The sequence below is a fragment of the Melanerpes formicivorus genome, unplaced genomic scaffold (assembly GCF_026170545.1).
Source record: "Melanerpes formicivorus ecotype bairdi unplaced genomic scaffold, bMelFor1.0.p_v2 SCAF_116, whole genome shotgun sequence".
Lineage (NCBI taxonomy): Eukaryota > Metazoa > Chordata > Aves > Piciformes > Picidae > Melanerpes > Melanerpes formicivorus.
The window spans coordinates 789,307-815,444 of NW_027142468.1; the positions used below are offsets into that span (position 1 = coordinate 789,307).

Sequence of the window (26,138 nt, forward strand, 5' to 3'; positions counted from 1 at the left end):
TTCCCTCTCCTTTCATGAGGGGAACAAAGGCCGAGGCAGCACAGCCCACCGCACACACCCATGGCAGGGGATGCTGGTGCTAATACCAAGTATGGCATCATTCTAGCTTCATGCTTCCTGTAGGCTGCAGCCGATTGTTTACGGCATGCCCATTGGCCAAGTCTAGCCGCAAGAAACCTCTAAGTATTACCCCAACTTGTAAATACGTTGCCCTCTTTCACTTTGCTCTCTCTCCTTGCTCCAGCCTAACCTCATGCCATAGCCTTGCTCTTAAGCCTGCATCCAGGCAGGCCTGTTGAGCCTTGGCCCTGAGAGTATCTCCAGAGGAGTGACATACGCTGAGCGCCTGAGAAGCTACAGCCTTGTATTACCAGTCTCACAGGCCGGAAGACCCTGCCATGTCTTCAAGAGGACTGGACCCCTGAGGGTAAGATCTGCCCAGTTGCCAGGGAAGAGACTAGCCGAGTCCAGCAGTCCAAACATCTGCCTCAGCCTTAAGCAGCAGACTAACAAGCTGCACAACCCTGGGTGTCAGCTCAGCAAGCAGGACCAGTGCTTCATCTCATGCCTGCATGATGCCACTGTTGTGGGAGAGAAGAGGAGTCCATGCCCTGTGCTCCAAAGCTGGGACCACTCCGATAGGGTCCCGTCCACACCTTCGAGCCAAGCAAAGGGGAAGTCGCTGCTTCATGCAGCCGCACTTCCTCCCCAGGGCTGTCCACGCCGGCCCCGAAGGTCGTTGCCACAGGGCCGACCCCATCCTGGGACCAGCCCTACCGGCCCTGCCAGGCCGATCCCACAGGACCACTCCCTGCCATCTGAAGGGAGCCGCCACAGTCCTGCCAAGGGATCCTGCCTGCCAGCTAGCCTCCATTCCATCTCTTCTCTGCTGCCGTGGGAGGGAGAAGGCTGCCCCCCACTGTCACCATCTGGACCAGTCAGGAGCCAGCCCGGTGACAGCAGACTGCTACAACAAAGGACACAGTGAATCTTCCCCCGTGCTTTCCACTTACTCATTAACATTTGGTTCAAAGCACCCACGTCTAGCAAAGTCACCTCTGATGCATTGTAATGTCTCTCTATATAGTTAAGCAGCTGCCAATGTCCCATCAACCCGCCATCTGGTGGACAAGCAGTGGAATTGCACCCTTCTTTAGATTCATAGAAATTAACTCTGTAAATATTCCAATGGAGTCCAAATGATAAATACTAAACCACTTCTGGGATGTATTGCACAGCTGTGCACTAGAATATGTACATCAAATAGTGGTTATTAATTATTTTAATAATTAATACAATTAATATTTCTGTGTTTCATATTAATTAATAACCTCTTCATCACACTCTGAGCCAGTGACAACAGCGCTGAGGAAAATGTGCACCTCACGGCTGCTGCTCTCCAAGACAGTGTGAGCTGGTTCTGCCTCTGGCTCCAGCACCTGCAAAGAGAAGAGTCGAGTCACTGAGCAGGGCCCTGAGTGCCAGGCTGATCAGGGAGCCTCCAACAGCAGCCACACAGAGGGGCTAGGAAGGACATTCCCATGGCTCATCCCATGAAGACGGCAGCAGGAGACCCTTCTGCTGTAGGCTGTGTGTCACCTGCTGACCAAAGCCAGCAGCGCCAGCACTGCCAGCACACACGTGGGAACTGCCACTGGGTACCAGTGCCTGACCTTGCTTTTCCTGGCCCCTATAAACCTAGCGGCCTGCAGTTTCCCTCCTGGAGGCTGTGGGTGGAGAACCCCAAGAATGAACAGCTCCGGAAACTCTTTTTAGGACAAAGGACTTTCCGGAGAGATGTCTGGTGTGGGGCAGCCACCACACTGCTGGGGGCTGGGAAGGGGCATTCGGGGCTGGGAGTGAACTCATTTGGAAAGTCTCTGACTGCTCTGCCTCTGCTAGGCAAAACGATTTGGGTTCCAGGTCTTGCAGTGGTTCAGCAGCTGGGGCAGAGCCATCACCCAAGAGAAGTGTGTTGGGCAAGGAAAGTCAAAGCAGAAGCTGCTGCTGAGATCCCCACAGCCAACAGCAGAGGGTGTTGGAGTTGGAAAAGACCTGGATGATTGTCGAGTCCAACCATCAGCCCTGCTCTCCAGACCCTTGGCCAGCTTTGCTGCCTTGCTCAGTGCAGACAACGCTCAAAGCTCAGCCCCAGGGTGCTGGGGGGCTCCGCAGCACACACAGCAGAGTGCTGCTACTGCTGCTCTGCAGCCAAAACAAGCAGCAGGGGATTCAACTCCTTGGGAGTTCAAAGGCACTGAATCTAAACCAGATCTGAACTCCAGGGAATGGAGATCTGCTCAGTGCTGACCAACAGCTCAAGTGGGGGGCAGGAGGTTGGGGGGCAAGAGGATGAGGCCAGACTCTTTTCTCAGTCATGCCCAGTGACAGGACAAGAAGCAAGGGGCACAAACTGGAGCCCAGGAGGTTCCATCTGACCAGGAGGAGAAGATTCTTTGCTGTGAGGGTGCTGGAGGCCTGGAGCAGGCTGCCCAGAGAGGCTGTGGAGTCTCCTTCTCTGCAGAGATCTCAACCCCCCCTGGTTATTGTGATCCTGGGCAAGCTGCTGTGGGTGTCCCTGCTTTAGCAGGGCGTTGAGACTGGATGACCTCCAGAGGTCCCTTCCAACCCCCACCATGCTGTGCAAGTGGGTTCAAAACTGTGAGCTCCCATCCAACACAGACTGCAACACTTCAGCTCTTGGTTTAGGGTTGGCCTCTCTTGTCCAAGAGACTTCCCCATCTTGTCTGAGCCCTCAGATCCCTCAGCAGCATCCTTTCCTCTAACACATCCTGCTGGTTCCCATTCAGGGATGGATTCACTGTCAGGAGGAGCAGCTCAGCCAGCAGAGATGGAGATCTGCTGCCATCAGCAGACCTTCCTGTGGCAGCTCAGGGAGCTTTTGCTGCTGTGCTTCTCACCTTCTTCTTGACAGGCCAGGTGGCACCTGGGGCCCTTGTGGTATCCACCCACTTGATGGCCTGCAGGCTGTCATCCCAGTCAGGGACCTCCTCTGGTGGCAGCTGGAAGGAGATCCTGGACACCTGACACTTCACTGGGTGCTTTTTAAAGGTGACCTCAACTTCTGATTGCAAGGTCACTGTGATGTCCTTCACACAGCCAGCATGGAGGTGTCCCACCTAGGGAGAAGCAGAGAGCCAAGACCAACCTGGGATCACTGGCAAGGGATCACAGGCTGTGGGCACGGGGAGCAGCTGTGCCAGCAACACCTCTGTGAGGAGAGGCTGAGAGCCTGGGGAAGAGCAGCCTGAGAGACAATCTCTCAAAGCTTATCAAGAGCTAGAAGCTGGGGCACAAGAGGATGGGGCCAGACTCCTCTCAGTGGTGCCCAGGGACAGGGCAAGGGGCACAAACTGGAACCAAGGAGGTTCCATCTGAGCCAGAGGAGAAAATTCCTTGCTGTGAGGGTGCTGGAGCCCTGGAGCAGGCTGCCCAAAGAGGTTGTGGAGTCTCCTCCTCTGCAGAGATTCAAACACACCCCCCCGGCCATTGTGATCCTGGGCAAGCTGCTGTGGGTGCCCTGCTTTGGCAGGGGGGTTGCACTAGATGACTCCCAGAGGTCCCTTCCAACTCCCACCATGCTGGGATTGTGTCAAACTGCATCTTACTGAGGATTTATCTGGGTTTTGATGGAGAGGAACACCACCAAAAGATGCCATGTCCCACAACACGGAGCTCTTCTGGCCCCAGCAAAGCCAGGGATGGCATCTCCTAGGTGGCACTGAAAGGGGTTCTCACTGCTCCATGGTGGCTCCCAGACAGCTGCCAGGCAGGGTCTGAGCAGCAGGGAAAAGCAGAGACAACCAAGCTCACCTGGGGGCAGAAGTGGAAGGGAGGCTCAGGCAGCCACTGGAAGCGCAGGGCCTGCCCCCTGCTGCGGTTGGCGATGGTGAAGGTCACGGTGCAGGGGGTGCCAACGGGACAGAACCCAAACTGGATGTGATCCCCTGGGTCAGCTGTTGGCAATGAGAGAGAGAGCTCTCAGCATGAGGGGAGAGCCCTCTGCCCCCCACAGACACACAGGACTCCAGCTCTACCTTCTCCAAGCCTTCCTTCCCCTGGGACATGCAGCCCAGCACATGTCTGGGCCTGGGCTGAGATCACAGCGCCAGCTCACCTCCAGATCTGCACCTTCCAGCACCCCCAAGTCCTTCTCTGCAGGGCTGCTCTTGGCCCAGCATGGACCCCTGAGGGACACCAGTCTCCATCTGGACATTGAGCTGTTGATCACTATCCTCTGGCTGTGACTATCCGACCAATTCCTTAGCCACCAAGCAGTCCACCCAGAGAGGACACAAATGATCAGATGTGCTCTTCACAGCACCCCATGGGCTGGCAGACCTCCTTTTAGAGCTCCTCAATCAAAAGCTGCTTCCTTTGAGCCCTCCCTGCTGGCCTGCAAACTTCTCCCTTGACAGGGCACCTGCCCTGGGGCTCCCAAGCAAGGCTGCTCTGCAGGCTACAAAAGGTGACAGCAGCTGGCTGCTAAATCTGGGCCAGCCCTGTGCTGCCACAAGGTGTGCCCAGCCCTGGAGGTTCCTTGCTACACCCTGGCAGCCTCTCCTCTTACCCTCCAGGCTGTCCTCCTCCAGGCTGCTCTCAGGGAGCTTCTGCTCCTCCCTGTCTGCCACTAGTCCCTGGATGTTGTCCAGGGTGAAGTCATCCTCATAGCCTTCCCCCAGCAGCCTGATGGTGGTCTCAGAGGGGTTGTCCAGCACGGACAGGTGGAGCTTCCCTTCCAGGCGTTGGGCCAGGGTGGGCTTGAAAACCACCTCAAACTCTGCTGTCTGCCCACGCTGCAGGAGCAGGGAAGCAGTGTGGGGCTTCCTCTCTGCACAGAGATGGACACCAGGGACAGGTGAGGCACTGCAAACATTTCCATGCTCCAGAAAAGTAACAGGAGCTTGAAAACCAGCTGTCTCTAAGCACAGCCTGGCTCACCAGTGCTTCCAGACCCTCCTCCCATGGTCACAAAGCTGTGACACTACCAGGGCCATCCCTGTTAGTTGTCTTAAGCTCAGCTCAGTGCTCAGCCCTGGCTCAAACTGCAGCCAGATAGCTCCTGCCTTAAGCAGAGCTGAGTCAGAGTGCTTTGGGCTTTTGCTGGCTGGCTGTGAGCTCAGGGGCAGCCTCCCTTCAGGCTGGGGACTCCCCATATGCAGCACAGACCTCAGATGCTCCACTGAAGTGGTGTTACCCCCCCCAGGACTCAACCCACCACCTCCATAAGAATGGAAAAGCTTCCTAGAGCTTGCCAGGTAGAAATCAACCCTGCAAAGAGTCCATGTGCAAAAGCCCCAGAGAGCCCCAGGACACAAGCTCTGGCCAACAGCTGCTTGCTGCTTGGCCAAGCCAGCAGCAGGACACAAGTTTTCCCTCTGTGAGTGACCACATTTCATGGGGGATGAATTCACCTTCCCCAGCAGAGTCCTTCATGCCCACAGCTTGGTAGAGGCATTTGGTGCTGGGCCTGGCTTTCAAGAAGAAAACTCCCTCTTCATCCAGCAGGTCCAGCAGCACCTGGGAAAAGAGCAGGACCAGACTGGGGTGGGCACAGCATGGCCCAGGGCCTGAGCCCACACTGCTGCTGTTCCACCACGGGCAGCCCAGCACGCTGCCCCCCTTCCAACACAGCTCTGAGCACAAGGCTGGAGCGAAACCAGCCCAAAGCCAGGCATCCAGAGACACTGGGAGGGGATGGAAACAGAAGCAGGCAGGACAGGAAGGCTCCAGCCTGACTCTCTGAGTTGTGTTTCCCTGAGAAGGTCCCAAAATCCCCTTTCCCAGAGGAACTCCCTTCCTGGCAAGCAGAAGTCAGCCAGGGGCTTCCAACAGACTTTCTGAGGCCCCTTCCCAGGCTGTTCCCTGAGGCAGGGAAAACACAAAGCCCAGGGCTGGCTCAAGGCTGGCAAGGACAGCAGCAGAGCTTGCAAAGGAGGTGGAGGCAAAAGTGAAGGGCTGCTGAGGCACGAGCCTCTGCCCACTGCTTTGCCACAGCAGAAGCTCAGGAGGTCGTCCTCCTGCCACAGAGGGGCTCTGAGCACAAGCCAAGGCTTTCCTTTGGGCTCCAAGGGCACCTGCAGAGCAGTGGGGCCCCTGCCCACCCTCACCGGCTGCGCTGGGCCCTCTCCTGCCCAGCAGCAGCCTTGTTCCCAGAGCAGAGCTCCCTCAGCAGCTGCTCACCTGGGCAGGGACAGGGCCAGAGTTCTGCAGGACCAGGGGCAGCTTCTCCCAGGCCCCCAGCAGGAGCCTCCTGAAGAGCAGCAGGGGGTTCCCTCTCCTGTCCTTCAGCGCCGGGCGCAGGACCCTCACCTCCGGCAGCTTCCCCTCGCCGCTGATCTCAAAGCTCAGGCTCTGTGCTCTCACTGCTGCAGGGCTGCAGGAGAGGGGCAGCAGAGCCACTGCTCACTTGGCAAGCAGTGGAGCCAGGGCCACCTGCTGCATTTCCCCTGCCTGGGGCTCCTGGCCCCCAGGACACAGCTCCCCCTTGCCCCTCTCCTCCCAGTCCCATCCAAGAGGAATCTGCTCTGCAGAGCCAGAGCCTCCCAGAGCACCAGTTCAAACCATTTCACTCAGAGGAGCCCTGCAGGGCAGCAGAGACATGAGGAGGTGACAGAGGCCATGGGGCAGGTTCCCTGGCTGTGCTGAGGTGAGACAGAAGCAAGGAGCATGAGCAGAGCATGGAAAAGTCTCCAAGGCAGAAGGGGCAAATCAGTGACCCCAGCAGGGAAGGTGATCTCCACAGAGGCTCAGAGCAGGAATTGCTCCTTAGGGCAGCAGAGTGATGGATCCAGTCCCAGCTCAGCTACTAAAGGGCTGGGCAAGGGCAAGGCAGGCCCAGGACACACACAGGGCCTAGGGCAGAAGAGCTGGGGTCTTTTAGAGGGGATCCAATGGCTCCTTTAGCATCAAAGATCTTCATGCACCCCAGGAGATCCACCAGATCACCTCCTGAGCACAGGAACAAGGAGGCAGCAAGGGCAGCTGGCTCAGGGCATGGAAACAATCCTCTGTCCTTGGCATTCTCCAGCTCAGCTGAAGCTGCACACAGCTCCATTGCTTCCTGATTCATCCACTCCCTGTTGGCTCCTTGGCATCAGAGAATCCTGGAATGCTTTGGCTTGGAAGGGACCTTGAAAGCTCATCCAGTCCAAGCCCCCTGCAGGCAGCAGGGCCCTTGGCAACTCCAGCAGTTTGCTCAGAGCCCCAGCCAACTTGACCTGGCATGGTTCCAAGCATGGGGCATTCCCCACCTCTCTGGGCACCCTGGGCCAGTGTCAGTGTCCCACTGCCCTCACAGGCACTGCTGCAGGCTACAGCAGGGCACTGACTCCCCGGCTCTGCTGGATCTCGCAGCTACAGCTTCTGAGTTCTCTGCAGCATCTCTGTCAGCAGGAGAGGCTGAGAGCCCTGGGGCTGCTGAGCCTGGAGAAGGGCAGCCCCAGAGGGGCTCCTGGAGGTGAGGGTGCTGGAGCCCTGGAGCAGGCTGCCCAGAGAGCTTGGGGAGTCTTCTCTGCAGAGATTCCACAGTCCCCTGGCCATGGGGATCCTGGGCAAGCTGCTGTGGGTGCCCTGCTCAGGCAGGGGGTGGGGCTGGATGATCCCTAGAGCTCCCTTCCAAGCCCCTCCCTGCTGGGATGCTGTAACGCTGAGTACTCTACCCAAGGCTACTCAAAGAGCTAGAAGCTCTCAGGAAGGTCCCCTCCCAAGCTCTCCTGAGGTGAGTTACCTTGTGTGGACATCGAGGGAGGCCTCAAAAGTGCAATGGTAGCTCTTCACCTTCCGTGGAGTGAAGGTGACCGTGGCAAAGGCCTGGGAGCAGCTGGGCACGGACAGCCGGACAGGATCCACCTCAAACACCTGGCCAGAGTGGCTCTTCAGCTTGGGGAAGCCCAGAGAAGGCTGTTAGGAGGAAACTTTTCTCCATGTGCTGCTGTCTCACCCATACAAGGATCATGAGGAACAGCCCCAGACAGTGTGGCCCCCTTCTGGCTTCCCTAGACAGGCTCCATCTGTCTCGGGGGGGAATCCAAAGCAGTGCTGCCCCAGGGGGCTGCCATCAAGCCCAGGAGTGCAAAGCTTGCTTTCAGCGCTGCTCAGACCTCCAGCACACATGGGAAGTGGGGACTGCATGGAGAACCCTGCAAAGAACCTGCCCCTGGCCTTTAAAGAGAAGGGGCAAAGAGCAGGGAGCCTAAGGAAAGCAGAGAATGGCTTTGGTTGGAAGAGACCTTTAGGATCATCAAGTCCAACTCTAAGCCCAGCACTGCCAGGTCACCACCAAACCATGGCCCTCAGCACCACAGCTCCACAGCTCTGAAATCCCTCTAGAGATGGGGCTCCACCTCTGCCCTGGGCAGCCTGGGCCAGGCCTTGACAACCCTCAAGGGAAAGAAATTGCTCCTCATGTCCAACCTAACCCTCCCCTGGCACAACCTGAGGCCATGTCCTCTTGTCCTAGCACTTATTCCTTTTGAGAGGAGACCAAGCCCACCCCAAAAGGGTCTGCTTGGAGCCCTGGCTCAAAGCTGAGGAAAAGCTCCTCCTCTGCCTGTGCTTCCAAGAGATGTTCAGAAGGGCTCAGGTCTCACTCCAAAGCCCCAGGGGCCTGGAGCTAAAACCTTGCCTGAGACACACTGAATGCAGCCCAGCTCTCACCTGCCCTGAGCTGCACTAGGCTGGGCAAAAGGAAGCAAGGAAGCTGGAGAACAAGGCAGATGCCACACAGCCTTCAGAGACTCCCCAAGGCCTCCTGTTCTTACCTTGCTGGGGCTGGGTTTGATGGAGAGGAGCACATGGCAGGGGATTCTGTTCACATTGCAGATCTTGAAGCGTGCCGTGGCCTGGTGCCCAACCAGGACGTTGGTGAAGATGAACTTGTTCTCATCTGTGAGGAACACCCCCTGCTGCTCCTGCACTGTCTGGAGGACCTGGCAGAGGTTGCTGCTGCTGCAGATCTGATGCCCCTCAAAGATGGCCTCAAGGTCATCAGCCACGAATGCTGTGAGCAGAGCAGAGGGAGGGCTGAGGATGGAGAATCCTTCCTGCTGACCTGCCCTGCCCCTGCTGGCCTCTGAGAAGCTCTTTCTGCCCAGGGAGCTGCAAACCCCAGCCTTGGGTGGGGGAGCTGCCTGTGAGGATGGAGCTCAGGCACCCTCAGTCTGAAAGGGTTTCTTTTGATCCTTCCATGCATCCCTCCCAGCCTCTCCCACTGGTGGGCTTGGCAAGAACCTCTGAGGATTGGCAGAGAGATGCAACGTCAGGCTCAGGCTGTCTGCTCTGTCCCAGGACTGAGGCTGGGTGCCGAGCAGCAGCAGCCTGGCCACAGGAACCCGTGGGCAGCACTCACCTGGAAGGCAGGACTCGGCCAGCAGGGTGTAGGGGATGCCAAGAGGGTTGTCCCTGGGGTCTCTGTTGCTGATGTCGATGAGCAGCTGCTCCTGGCACGGCCCTGGCAGCTCCGCAGCACAATCTACTGTCACCAGCTGCTGCTCCCCAGGAAGGATGGAGCCAAAGGCAGGGGACACTGTGAACATGCCCAGGGTGAGGCGAGCCTGCAGAAAGAGTCCCAGCAGAGGCTGATGGCAAACAGCCTCACTCTGAGCATCCCAGCAAGGAGGACCCTGGGCCTTGGCCTCCAGCTGGGCCCAGGGCAGGCAGGGATGACACCACGGCCCAGAGCACAACCCAGGATGAGAGGAACAAGCTAAGGAGATGTGCAGGCCTAGCCTGAGTGGCTTAGAGAAAGGAGTTGGGCTGTAAAGGGTGAAGGTGGGAGCTGGGGTCCTTCAGCCTCCAGTGTGAAACAGGAGAGCAGAGAGAACTGTGAGAAACCATCAGAGAGGAGAGCAGACTGGGCAGAAGGCAAGGCAAGGTCATCTCCTGTCCCTGGACTGGGAGTTCAGCAGGGACACTCCACAGCTGTGGCACTCACAGCCTTATTTTGGCCAGCAGCTCCCAGGTACAGATCCCTTCCCCTTGGCCCCCCAGCTCCAGGGCTGAGCAAGAGCACAGCATTGAGCAGCTCCTTCCTCTGCTCAGGGCTGGCAGAGGATGGGTCTCCCCCATGCAGCCCCTGTCCCATGCCGTGGGCACAAGCCCCCAGCCTGGGCACAGCAGGGGAGGAGCCTGTCCTGGGGAGCAGGAGCCACCCACCTTCACGGAGGGCTTGGTTTCCTTTGGCAGCAAGGGCTTGCTCTGCTTGGCTGCAGCAGACCTTCCACTGGAGCTCCCCTGCTTGTGGGAGTCGGAGAACTTCCTTTGATGTGCACCCAGAGGAGAGAGCAGAGAACATCCCTCAGGCTGAGCTCCTCCTGCCCTTCTCCACAGCCAACCCTTCCTCCCCAGGGAAGAAAGTCCTCCTGCTCTTCACAGCCCCCTGCACCACCTGTGGCTGTAGCTGATGGGCAGATGGGCTCCAGCAGCAGCTGCATGAGGATGAGCAGGAGGATTCTCTGGCATCTCTCTCCTCCCTGCTCACAAGCCAACTGCACAGGCAGACAATAACCCAGGGCTCACAGAACATGGACTTGTTTAGTTGGGAGAGACCTTTAAGGTCAGCAAGGCCAAGACTGACCCCAGCACTACAGGTCACCACTAAGCCATGGCCCTCAGCACCACACCTCACAGAGTCACAGAGGTGTTGGGGCTGGAACAGACCAAGCACCACATCTAAACGACCTTCAAACACACCCAGGCTTGGTGACTCCACCACCTCCCTGGGCAGCACATTCCTGTCCTGACCACTCTTGCTGGGACACAGTTTTTCCTAATGCCCAGTCTGAACCTACCCAGTCACAGCTTGAGGCTATTCCCTCTTTCCCTGTCACTAATTACCTGTGAGAGGAGACCAGCACCAACCTCTCCACAGCTCTGAAACCCCTCCAGGAGCAGGCACTCCACCACTGCCCTGGGCAGTCTGGGCCAGGCCTTGACAAGCCTCAAGGGGAAGAAATTGTTCTTCATGTGCAGCCTAACCCTCCCCTGGCACAACTTGAGGCTGTGTCCTCTTGTCCTAGCAGTTGTTCCTTGGGAGAAAAGACTAACCTCACCTGGCTCCAGCCTCCCTTCAGGGAGTTGTAGAGAGCCAGAAGGGCTTCCCTCAGCCTCCTCTTCTCCAGGCTAAACAATGCTAGGTGCCTCAGCTGCTCCTCACAGCCCATGTGCTCCAGACCCTTCCCCAGCTTTGTTGTCCTTCCCTGGCCACCTTCCTGCACCTCAATGCTCTTGGAGTAAGGGGCCCAAACCTGGCCCCAGGACTCACAGTGCAGCCTGCTTGTGTGTCCTGGCTGCCTGCCACACGCCAGCCCTGCTGTGGGGCCTCCTCCAGCAGGAAGGTTGCTGCAGGCCTTCTCACCTTTTCTTTGTGGGCTCAGCTGCAGCCTGCTCTGCTCTGCAGATGAGGAACTGGAAGGGCAGGAGGCCTCTGTTCTGCAGCAGGAAGCTGCAGGCCCTCCTGGTGCCGCTGGCCATGGCCCCGCAGTCGAGCAGCGCCGCAGGGCTGATGCTGTACTGGCTGAAGACAGCTCTGGCTGAGAGCCTCACTGGGATGCTGGCAATGGGCTCCCCTCCTGCCCTCAGCTTGGGCTCCAGCACCTGCAACCAGGGCAGGCCTTGGTAAATCCAGCAGAGCCCAACCTCTGGCTCTGGCCTGTGGCCACAGCCCAGGTGCCCATCAGCTCATCCCCCTGCTCTGAAGTCCTTCTCCAGAACTGCATTTTCAGCCCCTCTTAGAATCATGGAATGGGTTGGCTTGGAGGAGTCATTGCTTCCATTTTCCTGCAGTCAGCAGGAACACCTGAGGGCAGAGCAGGTGCTTCAGAGCTCCAAACAACCTGACCTGCAGTGCTTCCAGTGATGGGGCAATGACCACCTCCCTGGCCAAGCTGGGCCAGGCTGGCACCACCCTCAGTGTCAGCCATTTCTTCCTCCTATCCAGGCTGAATCTTCCTCTTTTAGTTTCAAACCATCACCCCTTGTCCTGTCCCAGCAGGCCCTGATCCAAAGTCTCTCCCCAGCTTTTGGATTGGCCCCCTCCAGCACTGGAAGGGCCAGAGCTGGCTTCTGAAAGCCTTTGCTGTGTGCAAATAACAGAAGGTTCCCCAGCTAAAGCTTGCTTTCCAGCACAGCCATGTCCTCCTGACCCCCTCAGCCCAGCTGTGCTCACCCTGCCTGCCCCAGGCAGCTCACCTGGCACAGCAGGATGGCTTTGTCCTCAATGCTGATCTCCCTCTGGGGGTGGAAGAGCAGCTGGACACGGACAGGATGCTCAGAGGCAGGCAGCAGGCCCTGCTGGGGCTGCACAGTGAGGTGGGAGGCCAGGTCACGGCTTCCGGGCTCTGTGGGGCGCAGCCTGAACCTGGGGAGGGAAGGAGAAGAAGATCTCTGCAGTGAACAGCCCAGGGGCCAGCAGCACAGCCAGGACCTGGCATGGGACCAGTAAAAACCAACCAAAGAATTCTGCTGTGCTTAGGAGCCCCAGGCCCTGGCAGAGCCAGGCAGTGCTGAGTGCTGGCAGCTCCCCTCCACCCCCAGCGTTTTCATTCCTCCTCTAAAGAGTCTCCTGAAGAGAAAGGACTTAGCCCTGGAAGGACAGCAACAGAGCTCAGCAGGGACTGGCCTCAACTTCAGGGGCACAAAATCCCAGACCCCCAGCATGGGAGGGTTTGGAAAGGACCTCTGGGGATCATCTGGTGCAAGGCCCCTGCTAAAGTAGGGCACCCACAGCAGCTTGCCCAGGAGCACAAGGGCCAGGGGGGGTTGGAATCTCTGCAGAGAAGGAGACTCCACAACCTCTCTGGGCAGCCTGCTCCAGGCCTCCAGCACCCTCACAGCAAAGTTTCTCCTCCTGCTCAGATGGAACTTCCTGGGTTCCAGTTTGTGCCCACTGCCCCTTGGCCTGTCCCTGGACACCACTGTCAGGAGTCTGGCTCCAACCTCTTGCCTGCCACAGGTCCTTTATCTCCTGCTGAGCATTGCTCAGCTCCCCTTTGGGGCTGCTCTTCTCTAGGCTCAGCAGCCCCAGGGCTCTCAGCCTTTGCTCCTCACAGAGCTGCTTCAGGCCCCTCAGCACCTTTCTAGTTTCTGCTGGACTCTCTCCAGTGGTTCCCTCTTGCACTGAGGAGCCCAGAGCTGGAGCCAGGACTCCAGAGGTGGTCTCCCTAGGGCAGAGGACAGGCAGAGGAGAATGTCCCCTGACCTGCTGGCCACACTCTTCTTACTGCACCCCAGAGCCCAGGGGCTCTCCTTGTGGTGCCTGCTGAGCTGTGCAGAACTGCTGGGCTGGGGCTGGATTCTCCATGCAAATGGAGCCTGGAGCTCAGGACAGTCCCAGTGGTCACACACACCATGAGGCAGCCAGCATGGGAACAGCTTCTAGCCACAGGAGCAGACTGCAGGCCTGGGCAGGTGCTGGCCCCAGGCACTCCCAGAGCAGGCAGCTGGACCAACCTGTATGCAAGCTTGCACTGCCCTTGGTTCCTCAGGGTCAGCACTTGCTTGGCACTCCCCAGGACCTCCAGGACTCCAAAGTTCACACAGCCATCTGCACCTGCAGGACACCCCCAGAGCGAGGGAAGGGATGGGGAGGATGCTGGAGCTGCTGCAGGCTGCACCCAGTCAGGAGACAGAGACTGGGAGAGCTCAGGTGGGACAAAGCTCTGCTCAGCAAGTCTCCAGCCTTGCAAGGTTTCTCTGCCTGCTTTGCTGCCCTTTGCTCTTCTTACTCAGAGAGGATCTGTAGGGCTTAGCAGCCAAGGAGCTCAGCCTCTACCTCCTTGCTTCCAAGCACAGATCAACCACTTGATGTGCTGTACTGAGCCTTCAGGAACTGCCAGCTGCTTGTTCCCACCCCTGGTGTTTCAAAGGGGCACACTTCAAGGTGTGAGAGAGGCAAGGCACTGTGTGACCTGACAGTGCTTTACTCCACACAGCTGGCAAGAGACCTGTGCCATGGATCCATGCCAGGCCTGCATTGCTGTCCCACCCCATCCCATCCCATCCCACCCCATCCCATCCCATCCCATCCCATCCCACCCCATCCCATCCCATCCCATCCCCCACTTGCCCCAGCAGTGCAATGCAGCTGAACTCCTTTGCTCTGGGGCCAGCCACTGACCTTCAGGCAGGGTGATGTTCAGAGCAACTTCGTAGGCCTCAGCCACAACTTCAATGTTCTCCACCTGAACAACACCCTGGACATTCTCTGCATCTGAAACCTGAGGCAGCAAGAAGCAAACCCTAAAGTCATTCTCCTCAGTGTTCCTGCTAAACAAGAGGAGTCCTTGTCTCTAGCAGCTGTCTTTACCCAGCCTGGGAGGCAGTGTGATGTACAAACACCCACAAGAGTCCTGAGGTGTCCCAGAGCAGGTGGCAATGACAGCCAACTCTCTCTTAGCAGGCAGCAGCCTCACTGCAATGCAGCCTCTAAACCCCAGGGAACAAAGCCTTAATAGCCAGAGGAGGAGACTCCACAACCTCTCTGGGCAACCTGCTCCAGGGCTCCAGCACCCTCACACCAAAGATGTTGGAGCCTCCTGGCTTCCAGTTCCTGCCTCTTCCCCCTTGTTCTGTGCTGGCACCACTGCCTGGCTCCAGCTTCTTGCCCCCCACCCTCAGCTCTTGCTCAGCACTGAGGTATTCCTAAGCAACATCCTTCAGTGAGGGTCCCTTGGTGCTAAGGGCCCAGACAATGTGGGCTCAAAGGAATCTCCTCAGGGCTCATCCTTTGGCCCTCTTTGCCTTCAGACACAGCCTCCATCCCCCAGGGCCCACAGCACTCTGCCCAGCTCTGCCAGGCAGGGCCCTGTGCCCTCACCTCCAAGCGGAGCTTCTTCTCCACGCCGAGAGCCTTGGTGCTCCTGAAGCACAGCTGCACGGCCAGCTCCGAGCGGGGCCCGACCGTGCCCTGCCTCTGCGACACCGAGAAGCCCTCGCCGAGGCTCTCCAGCCCGCTGAGCCTCCAGGCCACCGGCAGGGGGCAGCTGTTCCGCAGCAGCAGGCTCCTGCTGTGCTCGCTGCGGAGACACCAAGGCTCAGTGCCAGCTGCTGAGGGGCACAGCGGCAGCCCTGCCGCTGGCAGCAGCCCTCCCCATGGGGCTGAAACCACCCTGCAGGTTTTGCTCTTTGCCACAAGCCTGAGAGGGGAGGCCCCTAGGGAGAGCTTGGTGGCAGAAGGGGATCCAACAGCAGGCAGAGCCAGAGCCAGAGCCACTCTCTCTGCACCAGCAGAGGAGAAGCAAATGCATCAGGGCACCCACTGCTGGGGGGCTAGAGCTGGGGACTGTCATGGGACATCCCAGCCAGCAAGGAACGGTGAGCAAGAGGCTGGCAAGTGCTGGGAGCAAGAGGGCTGCTGGCCCAGCCTCCAAGCTGAGGAAAGGGAAGCTGCAGCAGAGCCACCCCCAGCAGAGTGCCCCTGGCCTGACTGACCTGTGCAGAAGCACCCTGTTGAAATGCAGCTGCTTGGGGCTGACCCCCAGCTTCACCTGCACCCCTTGGCAGCACAGGTGGAAGACCACTGGCTCTGGGTTGCCCTTGATGCAGCAGATGAGGCTGTCTTCCACCAGGCCAGGTGAAGTGGGGTATGCCCAGATGCTCAGCTCCTGGCCCCAGCCCCACAAAGAGAAGCACAGAAGAACATTCAGTGAGCAGGAGGGGCAGCTCCTGGGCTCTGCTGCTGCTCCCTGGCCCACCTGCCTGTCTCCTACCTGCTTCTCCTTAGGTCCCAGCTGCATGCTGGCAGGCTCCAAGAGGAAGGTGCCCCCACTGCCACCCCGCTCAAAGGAGAAGTGCACCTCTGCCTCCCAGGGGCTGACATTGCAGATGGAGAGCTGCTCGCAGTTGTCATCCTGCAGCACAGCCTTGGACCTGGCCACAGAAAGGGCAAAGGCTGCAGGGGAGCTCTGTCAAGCAGCCTGAGAGAAAGGCTCATGTGGGACACCTTGCATGCTGCCTGTGTTCATTCCCTGCTTCCTTGGATGCCCAGCCCACACTTGGTGTCTCCATCCCAGAGGTGTGCACAGGCCACTTCAAGAGGCCTTCTACAAACCAGGACCTCAAAGGTGCCTGGCAAAACAGAAGCACAGCAGGCACCTGGATTCCTCCCCTCCTCTGCTGGCTTTCCCTCCCTGCAGGCTTCCCAGGAAAGTGTGGCAAGAGCTCAGCTTCTCTCTTCCAAAGCAGCCAGGAGACTGCCTGGGCCCAGCTCCTGGGTGAGCCTGAGGCTGAGGGCAGGAAAGCAAAAGGATTCCTTTCCAAGAGGAATCCCAGAGTTAACAAACACCTCCTGGTTCAGGTGTGGGACAGAGGTTGGTGGGAAAAGGTCAAAAAAAGGCAATGCCTCAGCCTGGCCAAATCCTCTTGTGGTTTTTAAACTCTTTTGATTTAACCTCCCTGGGGTGTCAGAATGCCACCAGCTCTCCAGAGCTCCCCTGCAGACAAACCTCCATTCCTAATGCTGAAAGAAGAGGGAAGTGAAAACCAGAAAGATGCCAGCAGCTACAGGGACATTGTTTTAAGGCCAGACTCTATCCAGCAGTGAGGATCAGGAAAATGGAAATCCCATTTGCCCTGCCCTGCAGGTGCTTGTCCCCCAACAGCAGCTCCAACCATCAAGTCTTGCTGACACTGCAGATTTCACGGAGGGTTTCCAGTCCCTCAGCAGAAAAACTTCCTGTGCTCCTTCAGGCTGACCCACAGAGCTCCCAGCACTTGAAACAAACAGCACAAAGCTGCTGAAGCTGAGGTGGGGGCTGACAAGTGACCCCAAGCTGCTTTCAGGCCGCAAGCAGCACCTGGCTCTGGCCACCAAAGCCCCCAGGGGGCAGGAAGATCAGCTCCATCCCCCCCAGCACTCCTGTGCCTGCTAGGTGCTCAAGTTGCCACAGCTGTGCTCCTTCCAAGCCACCAAACTCCCAGCTCTCTGCCCGGGCCTGCCCTGAATCGTGCCCCTGGGTGCATGTTCCTGGAAGCACAAGGTCCTGCAAGCAGCACAGCTGGGGGCTGGGCAGCACCTACCTGTCTCTTGCCTTGGCACACAGCAGCGGCCCGAAGTGGAACATCCCCGTGCTCAGGACATACTGCTTGGAGATGATGGCATCAGCTGCCTTGCTCTGCCTGCAGCGAGGAAACACCTCCCTGGCACAGAGAGAAGGAAGAGTTGTGAGATTCTCTGAGCACAAAACCTGCTCCCAAAGGCTGAACTCTTAGTGCTGGCTGAGGCACAGCACCGCTGCCCAGCTCCAAGCACGGCAAGAGATGCTGGGGGGCTCAGGCAGGTCCCAGGGGCACAAGGGGCAGAGTCTCAGCTCTGAGCTCAGGGGCAGCAGAGCGGGACGGCCCCAGGGGCCAGCCTTACCGTGGCTCCTGGCTGATGCTGGGGTACAGGCAGGTGCCCCTGCAGTGCAGCTGGTAGGGGCGCTTGGTGCCCAGCAGCTCGAAGTGCAGCCTCTGCTCAAAGCTGCCCAGCAGCGCGGAGCTGAAGTGGACCTGCAGCACCACCTGGCCCTGGGCAGGCACTACCCAGCGGTAGCTGCTGAGCCTGGCAGGGAAAGAGGAACCTTCAGGCACTGCTGAGGAGCAAAGGAGAGCAGGAGGAGCCATGGTGGAGCTGGGGTGGGAAACCTCCTTGGCAAGCTGGCCCTGAAGCAGAGGGATCCCTCCTCCCTCACAGCTCACCTGGCACAGCTCTCTGGGGGGGGCAGGGTGTCCACGTGCCTTTGGTCCCCCTCAGAGGAACGGCTGGGGGGTCCTGTGGCTGGTCCCTGGAGATCTCTCCTGCCACAGCCAGAGCTCTGCTTTCCCCTCACAGCCTCCTGGCTGCTGCTGCCTTTCTCCCTTCTCCAATGGCCTCTGGCTGGGGTGCCCTGCTCCTCTGAGGTCTTCACCCCAAAGGGAGAGAGCAAAGGGAAAGACAGCTGAGACCTGCCCTGAGAGCCAGCACTGCAGGGGAGCTCTCAGCAGAGCAGAGCACAGCACAGGGGCAAAAGCCTCTCCTTTGACCTGCTGCCCACACTGCTGGGGATCAGCCCAGGATAGGGCTTTCAGCACTCAGTGCCAGCTCCTCTCCATCTTTGCACCTCCCAGCTGAAGGTTTGAGGGGCAGAGCAGGCTTTGCTGCTGAGGCTTTGCCTCTCAGACTGGCCCTGTGTTTCAAGCAGAGCTCTTTCTTCTGGACAGCCAGAAGGGATCTCTGCAGGCTTGGGCCCTGTCACATCTTCACTGCCCTGCCACTCTCACCCTTTTCCATCCCACCTGCCCCTTTGCCCCCATCCAGCCTGGTCCCTGTCCTGGCACCTTCACTGTGGGCACAGTGGGGACATCCACAACACTTTCAGGAGCCTCCTCCTCTTCTGGCCCTGTGGCAGCTGCTGGCAGGAGCACAAAGTGCTGGAGGACTTCTGCAGGCACCTCCCGCTTGGCTGGGCAGTGAACCACAGAGTAGACAGCAGGGGGAGGAATGGGGGGCCCTGAGGGACCCAGGCCCAGCTCATCCAGCACCTAAAGCAGAAGAGCAAACCTTGGTCATGCTCCTGTGGCCTCTATCCTCACACCTCCTGAAAGACACTGAGCTGTTAGGGAGCTCTGATTGACTGAGGTGGAGCACAGCCCTTGCTCTGCCCAGGGTGGGGAGCAGGCTCCAGAGCAGGGCCAGGACTACAGGTGGCACCTGCAGAGGAATCTCTGCCCCAAGTGACTCAGCTGAAGGGAGCAAAGCCCAGGGGCTGCCCTGGCACCCCCTTTCTCCCCAGACTGGCAGAGCAGCTGACAGGCAGGAGGCCTGCACAGAGAGCACTCCCTCTGCCCCCAGCCAAAGCACAAGGCTGCTGAGGGACAGCAGCAGCAGCCTGGAGAAGGCTCTGTGCCCTTGGCACCCGCTGGGACACAAGGCCCCAGGGCCCCCACGGGGCAGGCTCAGCACCTGAGCATTGTGGGGCCCTACCTGCTCTGCCCCTGGCAGCTTCCTGCTCTCCAGGATGGTGCTCAGCACATCTGCAGAGCTCAGCACCTCGATGTCCAAGCAGGGCACGCCGACTTCTTGGCCACTGGCTGACCCTGCTGCACCTCCCCCTTCCAGCTGAGACAACTTGGGGGCCTCAGGAGGCTTCAGTTTCTCCAGGAGCTCTTTCTCCTGCCTCTCCTGACGCTCCTTCTTTTTAGCCTTCTGCCTTCTGGGCCTGGATAAACGCTGCTGCTGATCTTCTGCTTGCTGCTGAGCTTCCTGCTTTGAAGGGGACAGCAGGACACCCTGCACCCTGTCCCAGCATGACAAAACACGTGCCACATCTTTCTGTGATGCCTCATAGGCCTTAAAGCTCAGGGCCAAGTTCTTGCTGTCAGCCTGGCCTTGCTCTTGGGCTTCTAGCTCTGAGCAGGTGTCTGCCAGGGCAAGCTTGCTCTGCTTCTTCTCATCTTCCTTGCCAGCTGCAGCAGAGTCTGGGCCCTCCTTGGCAGAGCCCTTCTTGCCTGCCTGCTCACTGACACTCAGCTGCTTGGTGCTGCTGCTGGATGTGTTGATGCTCTGGGCAGGAGGAGCAGGAGAAAGCCATCAGCATTTCAAAGCAGGACTCAAATGCTGCAGGACACTGATGATCTTTACAACAGCAGCCCAGGCATCATCTGTGCCAGGTGCTCTACAAATCCCAGGCCAGAACACAGCTGGTACCCAGGTGAGCTCAACTGAAACCAAAGCCCTCAGTGCCAGACCCACAAGCAGTCAGCAACATAGGAGCTGCCCCAAGCCCAGCAGGAAACTCCAGAGCCCTCCTTCCTCCTGAGCAGTCCTTGGGGCTCGTTTCTGGGGATGCTGAGTACCCCTGACTCTTTAGGAAGCCTGGCTGCTCACAAACACCTGGGTCCTGCTGCTCTCTCCTGCCAGGCAGGCAGGAGCAGACCCCACTTCCCAGGCAGGCCCTGGCTCAGAGCTGCAGGGCACAAGCAGGGTGGGGAGGAATGCTGGACCAAAGCCACCCAGGACTTCCCAGGGCATGTCTGGAGTTGTGTGGAGCCAGGACTCCAAGGCAGCCTGATCCCAAAAGAGCAGCTCACCCCCAGAGCTGTGGCAAAGCCCCTGGTGAAGCAGCAGCACCATCAGGCACCAGCTGTTGTTTCCCAGCACAGCCCCAGCCAGGAGCAGGCTGCCCAGCACGGCCTGGGGCTGCTGCATTCTCAACAGGGCTGCAGCTCAGCGGGAAGATCCCCAGGGCTCTTGCTCACACAGCCACCCACCTCCCTGACCAGAGGCTGCCTTTTCTGCTCTTTCTTGCTCTGCTTCCACTTCCTCAGCTCCTCTGCCTCCTTCCAGTGCTGCAGCTCCTGCTGCTGCTGCTCAAGCTCTTCAGCCAGCCGCTGCAGCGCCCTGCAGCAAGGCAAAAGGAAAACAGCTCTGAGAGTCCCCACCAGAGCCCTGGGCTCCTGCACTTCAGCCACTGACCCTGAGCCCATGCAGAGCCCTTACAACCTCTCCAGGGATCTCCCTCAAGCTGGAGAGGCTGGGAACATTCCAAGGGAGGAAAGGGGGGAGGGGGTCTGCAAGGCCAGCCCCAGTGAGGCTTTGCTGTTGGAAGGGCTAAATCCTGCTGCTGCTCCAGTAAGGTCCCCCCAGGCACCGGCCAAAGGCTGCTCCACCATCACTCCACACTGATGCCTGAAGCTCTCTCTTGATTTCCCCGAGTAAAGCAGCTGACCAAGCACTTACCCCTAGTTCTCCCTGCACCAGTGCTCAGAATCAGAGACTCACAGAATCCCTTTGGATGGGAGAAATCTTTCAGATCATCAAGTCCAACCAGGAGCCCAGCACTGCCAGCTGCCCACTAACCCATGCTCCTCAGCACCACCCCCACAGGGGTTTGGCAGTCTCTCCAGGGGACTCCACTACTGCCCTGAGCAGCCTGGCCAGGCCTTGATAACCCTTTTGTGGTGAAGAAACTCTTCCTCATGTCCAACCTAAACCTCCCCAATGCAGCTTGAGGCCATTTCCTCTTGTCCTATCGCTTGATCCTTGGGAGAAGAGACCAAACCCTGCCCCTGGCTCCAACCTCTTTTCAGGGAGCTGTAGAGAGCCATAAGGTCTCCCCTCAGCCTCCTCTTCTCCAGGCTAAGCAATGCCAGCTCCCTAAGCTGCTCCTCACCAGCCCTGTTCTCCAGAGCCTTCCCCACCTTCACTGCCCTTCTCTGGACACACTCCAGCCCTTCAGTGTCCTTCCAAAACTGAATCTAGGCTTGGAGCTATGGCCTCCCCAGTGCCCAGGACAGGGGGACAATCCCTTCCCTGCTCCTGCTGACCACACTATTGCTGATCCCACCCAAGATGCTCACTGATGCCAACTCTGCTCAGCTTGTCCAGCCCTTCTCCATGGGCATGGCCTGCTCCTTATGGAGGACAGCCACAGCAGTCAGAAAACAAAGGCTGCAGCAGCTCCCCTCCTGCAAAACAGGCTCTGAACAAACAGGATTCCTGCTGGAAGCCAGCTGGGACTGTGGGAAACCTGTGCTGTTTGTCCTGGGAGATGTGCCTCACACAGCCCCACACCACAGCCCCTCTGCTGAGGTGAGGAAGGGCTGAAGGGGATGGGAATTAACATCATGAAATTAGAGACCCTCAGAAGCATAAGGGCAAGGCCAGCACAGAGCCCAGCTGCCTGCAGCAGGCTCTGAGCCCGAGGCCTCAGCACTAGCAGCAGGAGGAGATGTTCTCAGCTCCCTGCAGGAAGGTCTCTCCTCTGCTGGCAGCCAGGCAGGGGGAAGGCAGCATCCCTGTGCCGCTCGGCAGGGACACTTTTGGCCTCTTCTCTGGAACCTCCCCAAGCCCAACCAAGGGCCCCAGAGCAGGGACACCTTGCAGGGACACTGTGCTGGGCAGCTCCCCACAGAAGGCTTACAGACCTCTGCCTCCTCTCCCTCTGGAGCTGTCGGATCCTGCTCTCCAGCTGAGCTTTCTGCTCTTCCGTGAGGGCATCAAACTCCTCCTCCCCCAGCTCCCAGAGCTCTGCTTCCTCCCTCCTGGCCGCTTCTTCCCGCTGCCGGCCTTCAGCAGGCACCAGAGGAGAGACAGAGCAGAGCTGTGCTGGGGGAGCTGCGAGGAGCCACAGCTCTGGCCCAGCCCTGCCAGGAGCCAGCAGGGAGCTCACAGCCCTGCTCCCAGCTCCAAAGAACCCCCAAACCAGCACCAGTCTGGCACAGAGGCATGGTGCATAGCCGGCTGCTGCTCAGACATTGAGCCCCAGCAGCTTGCACCTGGGCCCAAGCTTCAGTGCTGGAGACTGAGAGAAGTCTCCCAGCCTCAGCTCTGCTGTGTTCTAAGCAACAGTGAGCTGCACCAAGGCAGGAAGTCGAAGGCTTCCTGAAACTACCTCTCACCAGCTCTGCTGCTGAACCAGACACACGTGGACAGGGCTGAGGGCTCTGGAGAGAAGCCTTGGGAGGCAGGGAGATGAGGATTCTCACCTTCCTGCTCCTCTGCAGCTGCCTGCCTGGCTTGCCAAGAGGCAAAATCCTGCAGCAGGTTGACAAAATAGATGCGAGGTTGGTTTCCAACAGCTTTGAGCAGGCAGAGGAGAGCAGACACTGTGCTGCCTGCAAAGAGGCTCTGCAGGCCATCAAACACCACTCCCTGGGAGCAGTCCCTCAGCTGTGAAGAAAGGCCAAGAGAAAATCAGCTGTGCCATGCTGCAGCTCTGGGCCACTCAGTGACAAAGGTCACCAAGCAGCTGTGCCAAGCTCTGAGCTGTCCCCACGGCCCTGCCAGCTGCTGGCATCTGCAGCTTCCCCCAAGGAGCCCAGGACCCCTCCAACAGCAGGACTCCTCCTGCTCTCCCAGTTGTGCCTCTCCAGCAGGAAGGTGTCCTTTGCCCCCTGGCCACGCACCTGCAGCCTTTCAGAGAGGATGGCCACCAGCAGCTCTTCGGGCAGCACGCAGCTCACCGGGCCCAGCTCTGCCACCGTGCTGCCGCTGGGGCTCAGCCAGGGCTGCGCAGGAGGGGCAGAGATGAGAGGAGAGCCGGAGGAGCCCTGCAGTGTTGAACAGCACCACACTGAACATCACCACAACATAAACCCCCTTGGCACCCCCTGGGCAATCCCAGCTGCTGGCCTTGGAGCTGAGCTCTCTCCCTAGCAAGGGACTGAAAGGAAAGCGCAGGCCAGCGGCTCCGGGGGACAACCCTGCAGAGCACAGCCCTGGAGCAGCAGCCCCCAGCGCTGGCACCAGCACACAGCACAGGAAGGACAAGCAGCTGACCAGGCCTCCTGGACTAGCCTGATCTTCAGCTGCCCAGGGCCAGGGGGGTGTCCCCATCCCCGAGGGACTGAAAAGCCAGAAAGATGTGGTGCTGAGGGACACGGTGTAGTGGTGACCTGGCAGTGCTGGGTCAGCAGCTGGATTTGATCATCTTGGAGTCCTATCCCGACCAAAACAGCTCAAAGCTCACAGAAAGTTCCCTGGCATCAGCCAGGGCAGGCCATGCCTCACCTGGGAGCCTGAGGACTCCGTCGGAAGCTGTCTCTCAGCAGAAGCCTGCCCCTTGCCGGCCGCAGCTCTGGGCTGGCCTCGGGAGCTGAGGGGCTGCTGCCTGCCGTTGTCCACAGAGCTCTGGGGCCTGGCCTTGGTGCTGCGCCGCCGCCAGAGGGCAGCAGCTGCCCTCACACCTGCGGAGGGCCCAGAAGGCTCAGGGGGCTGCTGGGAGGAGCACACCAGCACCTTCCACCCCAGTGGGCACCCTGGCAGGGACACTGCACTCGCTGTTCTCCAGAAGCAGCTCCTTCCCTGCTCTCCTCTTCCTGTGGCAGGACAGACCAACCTGGCACTGCAGTTACAAGCCAGAGAGGTTTGGATGCCTTGCCCCACCTCCACTGTCCATCTCCACGGGAGACAACCCTGCCAGGGACCCAGACCCTTCTTCCTTCCACCAGCTTTCAACCCAGGCAGGTTCAAAGCTGAGCAATGCCAAGGTAGCCCAAGCAGAGGCAAGCTGTGGCCTCAGCCAGCAGAGCCTGGGCTACCCACTGCCCCATAAAGGCTCCGCCAAGAGCTTGGACTCAGGTGGAAAACAACTCAGTGTGCAGGAGCTGCAGGAGCTGACAGCACCCCCAGGGAAACCGCGGGAGAAAAGAGCTCAGCTACAGCATGGCTCTCATCTCAGACTCCTCTGGGAGCTCCTGCCCTTCCTCTTGGCCTTGTGAAGCCACAAAGTCAGTCACCTCATGCCTAAGGAGCCACTTCAGAGGGCTGTGCCTGCTGAAAGCAGGCAGAAGTTCTGCCTGATGGCCATGAGGGACAGGGTGGAGATTGCACGCAGGCAAGGGAAAGGCTCTGAGAAAGATGCTGGGGGCTTCCCCACCCCTAGCAAAGGAAGCTGTGCAGAGAAGGGCAGGGCAGGGCAGGCAGAGTGCCCTTGCATGAGCCCTTCGGCTGGCGTCTGAGTCCCCAGGACTGCTCTCTGCAAGGGCTCTGCCCTGCTCTGTGCTGCACCCCTGCTCCTCAAGAGCCCCCGCGGCTGTGCCACTGCTCTGGAGCCAGCAGAAGCAGGCAGCCCCGGGGGCTGCAGCAGCGCTGCTCCGGGCCCAGCCTGTCTCCTTACGGCCATCCTGTGCCTGCTGGAGGCTCTGCTGGCTGCCGGCGGCGCTGCACAGCTCCCGGGCTCGCCGCCCTGCCGCGCTGCTCCCGGCCGCCACGGCCTCGCTCACCACAGCGTCCAGGGACAGGCAGGCGGCGCCGTAGTGCTTGGCCAGGGCGGCCGCTGCCGACGTCTTGCCTGCAGAGAGAGGGAGGCTGCTTGGGGACCCCTGCGGCCGCAGGGCTTGCCGGGGACAGGCTCTGCGAGCTCCCCAAACAGAGGAGGACTTCATCCCTCCCTTAGGGAGCCACTTCAAGCCTGGGCCTGGGGCGCTGCTCTGAGCCCTGTGCCACCACCACTCAGACCATCCCCTGGCCTGTGCCGCTTGGCGTTGCCTCAGGCAGCAGCTGGGCACAGTTTAGGGCTCGGGCCGGGCTCGGCACTGCTCCACAGGCAACAGGGACACCAGGCACCGTGCTGCCATGCAGCAAGGGGCACATGGTCACCCTCCTGGGGGGAACCAGAGCCCAGCTGCATGGACACCAGATGAGCCACACCACTGGCACCAGCTGCTGAGGGCCTGGGACCACCCCAGCAGAGCTGTGCCTCCCCCTGCATCGCTTCAACTGCTCAACCCAGCACCGTGCTCCACCAGGACATGCCTCTCCTGCTTCCCCCCTCCTCACAGCCAAGAGCTCCAGCTCAGGTACCTGCCAGGGGTGCCCCATGGATGATGAGCACGATCCCTTTGCGCTGTGGGGCTCCTTCAGCGACGCTGAGGTACCGGGCGAGGGCCCTACGGACTGGGCTGGCCTCCAGTTCTTCTGTGGCCTCCTTGATGCTGGTGGAGCTTGGCTGATGCTCAGCTGTGCAGAAATGGGTAGAGGAGTCAGCCTCCTGCCTACCTGTGATCCTCATCATCCCCTCCAGCCCCTCAGATCCTGGCAGAGGAGACTCTGCTCAAACCAATGTCACATCCATGGACTTCCTTTCAGCTTGTGCAGATCAGGCTCTGCCCTTGATGCTGCTGAACATGCCCATAAGTAAATGGGGTGGCAGCAAGAGGAAAGCAGAGCATGCAGCAACACCTAAAAGGACTGAGAGAAATCTCCTTCCATCAACTGTCTACATGGTCCTCATGGGAGCTTGGTCCCAGGTCCTGCTGAGTAAGGAGGGCACAGGCAGAAAGGGGCATCTGACAGAGCCCCAAGGGAGAGGCTCCACCTGGGTGCTTTAGAAATGTCACTGCAGTAGATGTGGCTTGGCTCTGAATTCACCAGAACAGCCCTTAGGAGGTCACCCAGAGCACCTCAGCTTGCAGTGCCAGGGAGGAGAGCAAAGGCGCTGAGCTGCCCAGGACAGCTTCACCATCAGCCTGACCCCAGCAGCTCCCGGGGCAAAGATGTTCCTTTGGGGAAGCTGAGGAAAACTCCCAGACCTCTGCCTTGGCCCTGGCCCTCCTGCAAGGGGACATTTTGAGTTCTTCCCCAGACAGGGCAGACAGAAGCTTGCTTTGCTTGCTCTCATGGCTGTCACAAGTTTCACCCTGGACCTGCTCCACCAAGC

General features: G+C 59.3%; 1 protein-coding gene across 1 annotated transcript in view; it reads right to left on the reverse strand.

The window, feature by feature from the left end:
- Window positions 1-847: 847 nt before the first annotated feature.
- The window catches only part of LOC137456119 (hydrocephalus-inducing protein homolog), a 73,902-nt gene continuing 48,611 nt past the window's right edge, over window positions 848-26,138 (reverse strand). Inside the window, exons 35-63 of the mRNA XM_068167425.1 lie at window positions 25,283-25,438; window positions 24,597-24,770; window positions 23,489-23,664; window positions 22,885-23,028; window positions 22,465-22,648; window positions 21,904-22,045; window positions 20,248-20,377; window positions 18,962-19,540; window positions 18,316-18,519; window positions 17,698-17,900; window positions 17,378-17,560; window positions 17,038-17,157; window positions 15,729-15,888; window positions 15,451-15,623; window positions 14,837-15,035; window positions 14,138-14,237; window positions 13,471-13,570; window positions 12,211-12,379; window positions 11,378-11,616; window positions 10,177-10,279; window positions 9,371-9,575; window positions 8,784-9,022; window positions 7,751-7,902; window positions 6,205-6,397; window positions 5,436-5,541; window positions 4,592-4,852; window positions 3,835-3,977; window positions 2,922-3,140; window positions 848-1,439 (exon numbers count right to left, since the gene is read on the reverse strand). Coding sequence (XP_068023526.1) covers window positions 1,320-1,439; window positions 2,922-3,140; window positions 3,835-3,977; window positions 4,592-4,852; window positions 5,436-5,541; window positions 6,205-6,397; window positions 7,751-7,902; window positions 8,784-9,022; window positions 9,371-9,575; window positions 10,177-10,279; window positions 11,378-11,616; window positions 12,211-12,379; window positions 13,471-13,570; window positions 14,138-14,237; window positions 14,837-15,035; window positions 15,451-15,623; window positions 15,729-15,888; window positions 17,038-17,157; window positions 17,378-17,560; window positions 17,698-17,900; window positions 18,316-18,519; window positions 18,962-19,540; window positions 20,248-20,377; window positions 21,904-22,045; window positions 22,465-22,648; window positions 22,885-23,028; window positions 23,489-23,664; window positions 24,597-24,770; window positions 25,283-25,438 — 5,276 coding nt within the window. The 3' untranslated portion in view covers window positions 848-1,319. The remainder of the gene's footprint in view (window positions 1,440-2,921; window positions 3,141-3,834; window positions 3,978-4,591; window positions 4,853-5,435; window positions 5,542-6,204; window positions 6,398-7,750; window positions 7,903-8,783; window positions 9,023-9,370; window positions 9,576-10,176; window positions 10,280-11,377; window positions 11,617-12,210; window positions 12,380-13,470; window positions 13,571-14,137; window positions 14,238-14,836; window positions 15,036-15,450; window positions 15,624-15,728; window positions 15,889-17,037; window positions 17,158-17,377; window positions 17,561-17,697; window positions 17,901-18,315; window positions 18,520-18,961; window positions 19,541-20,247; window positions 20,378-21,903; window positions 22,046-22,464; window positions 22,649-22,884; window positions 23,029-23,488; window positions 23,665-24,596; window positions 24,771-25,282; window positions 25,439-26,138) is intronic.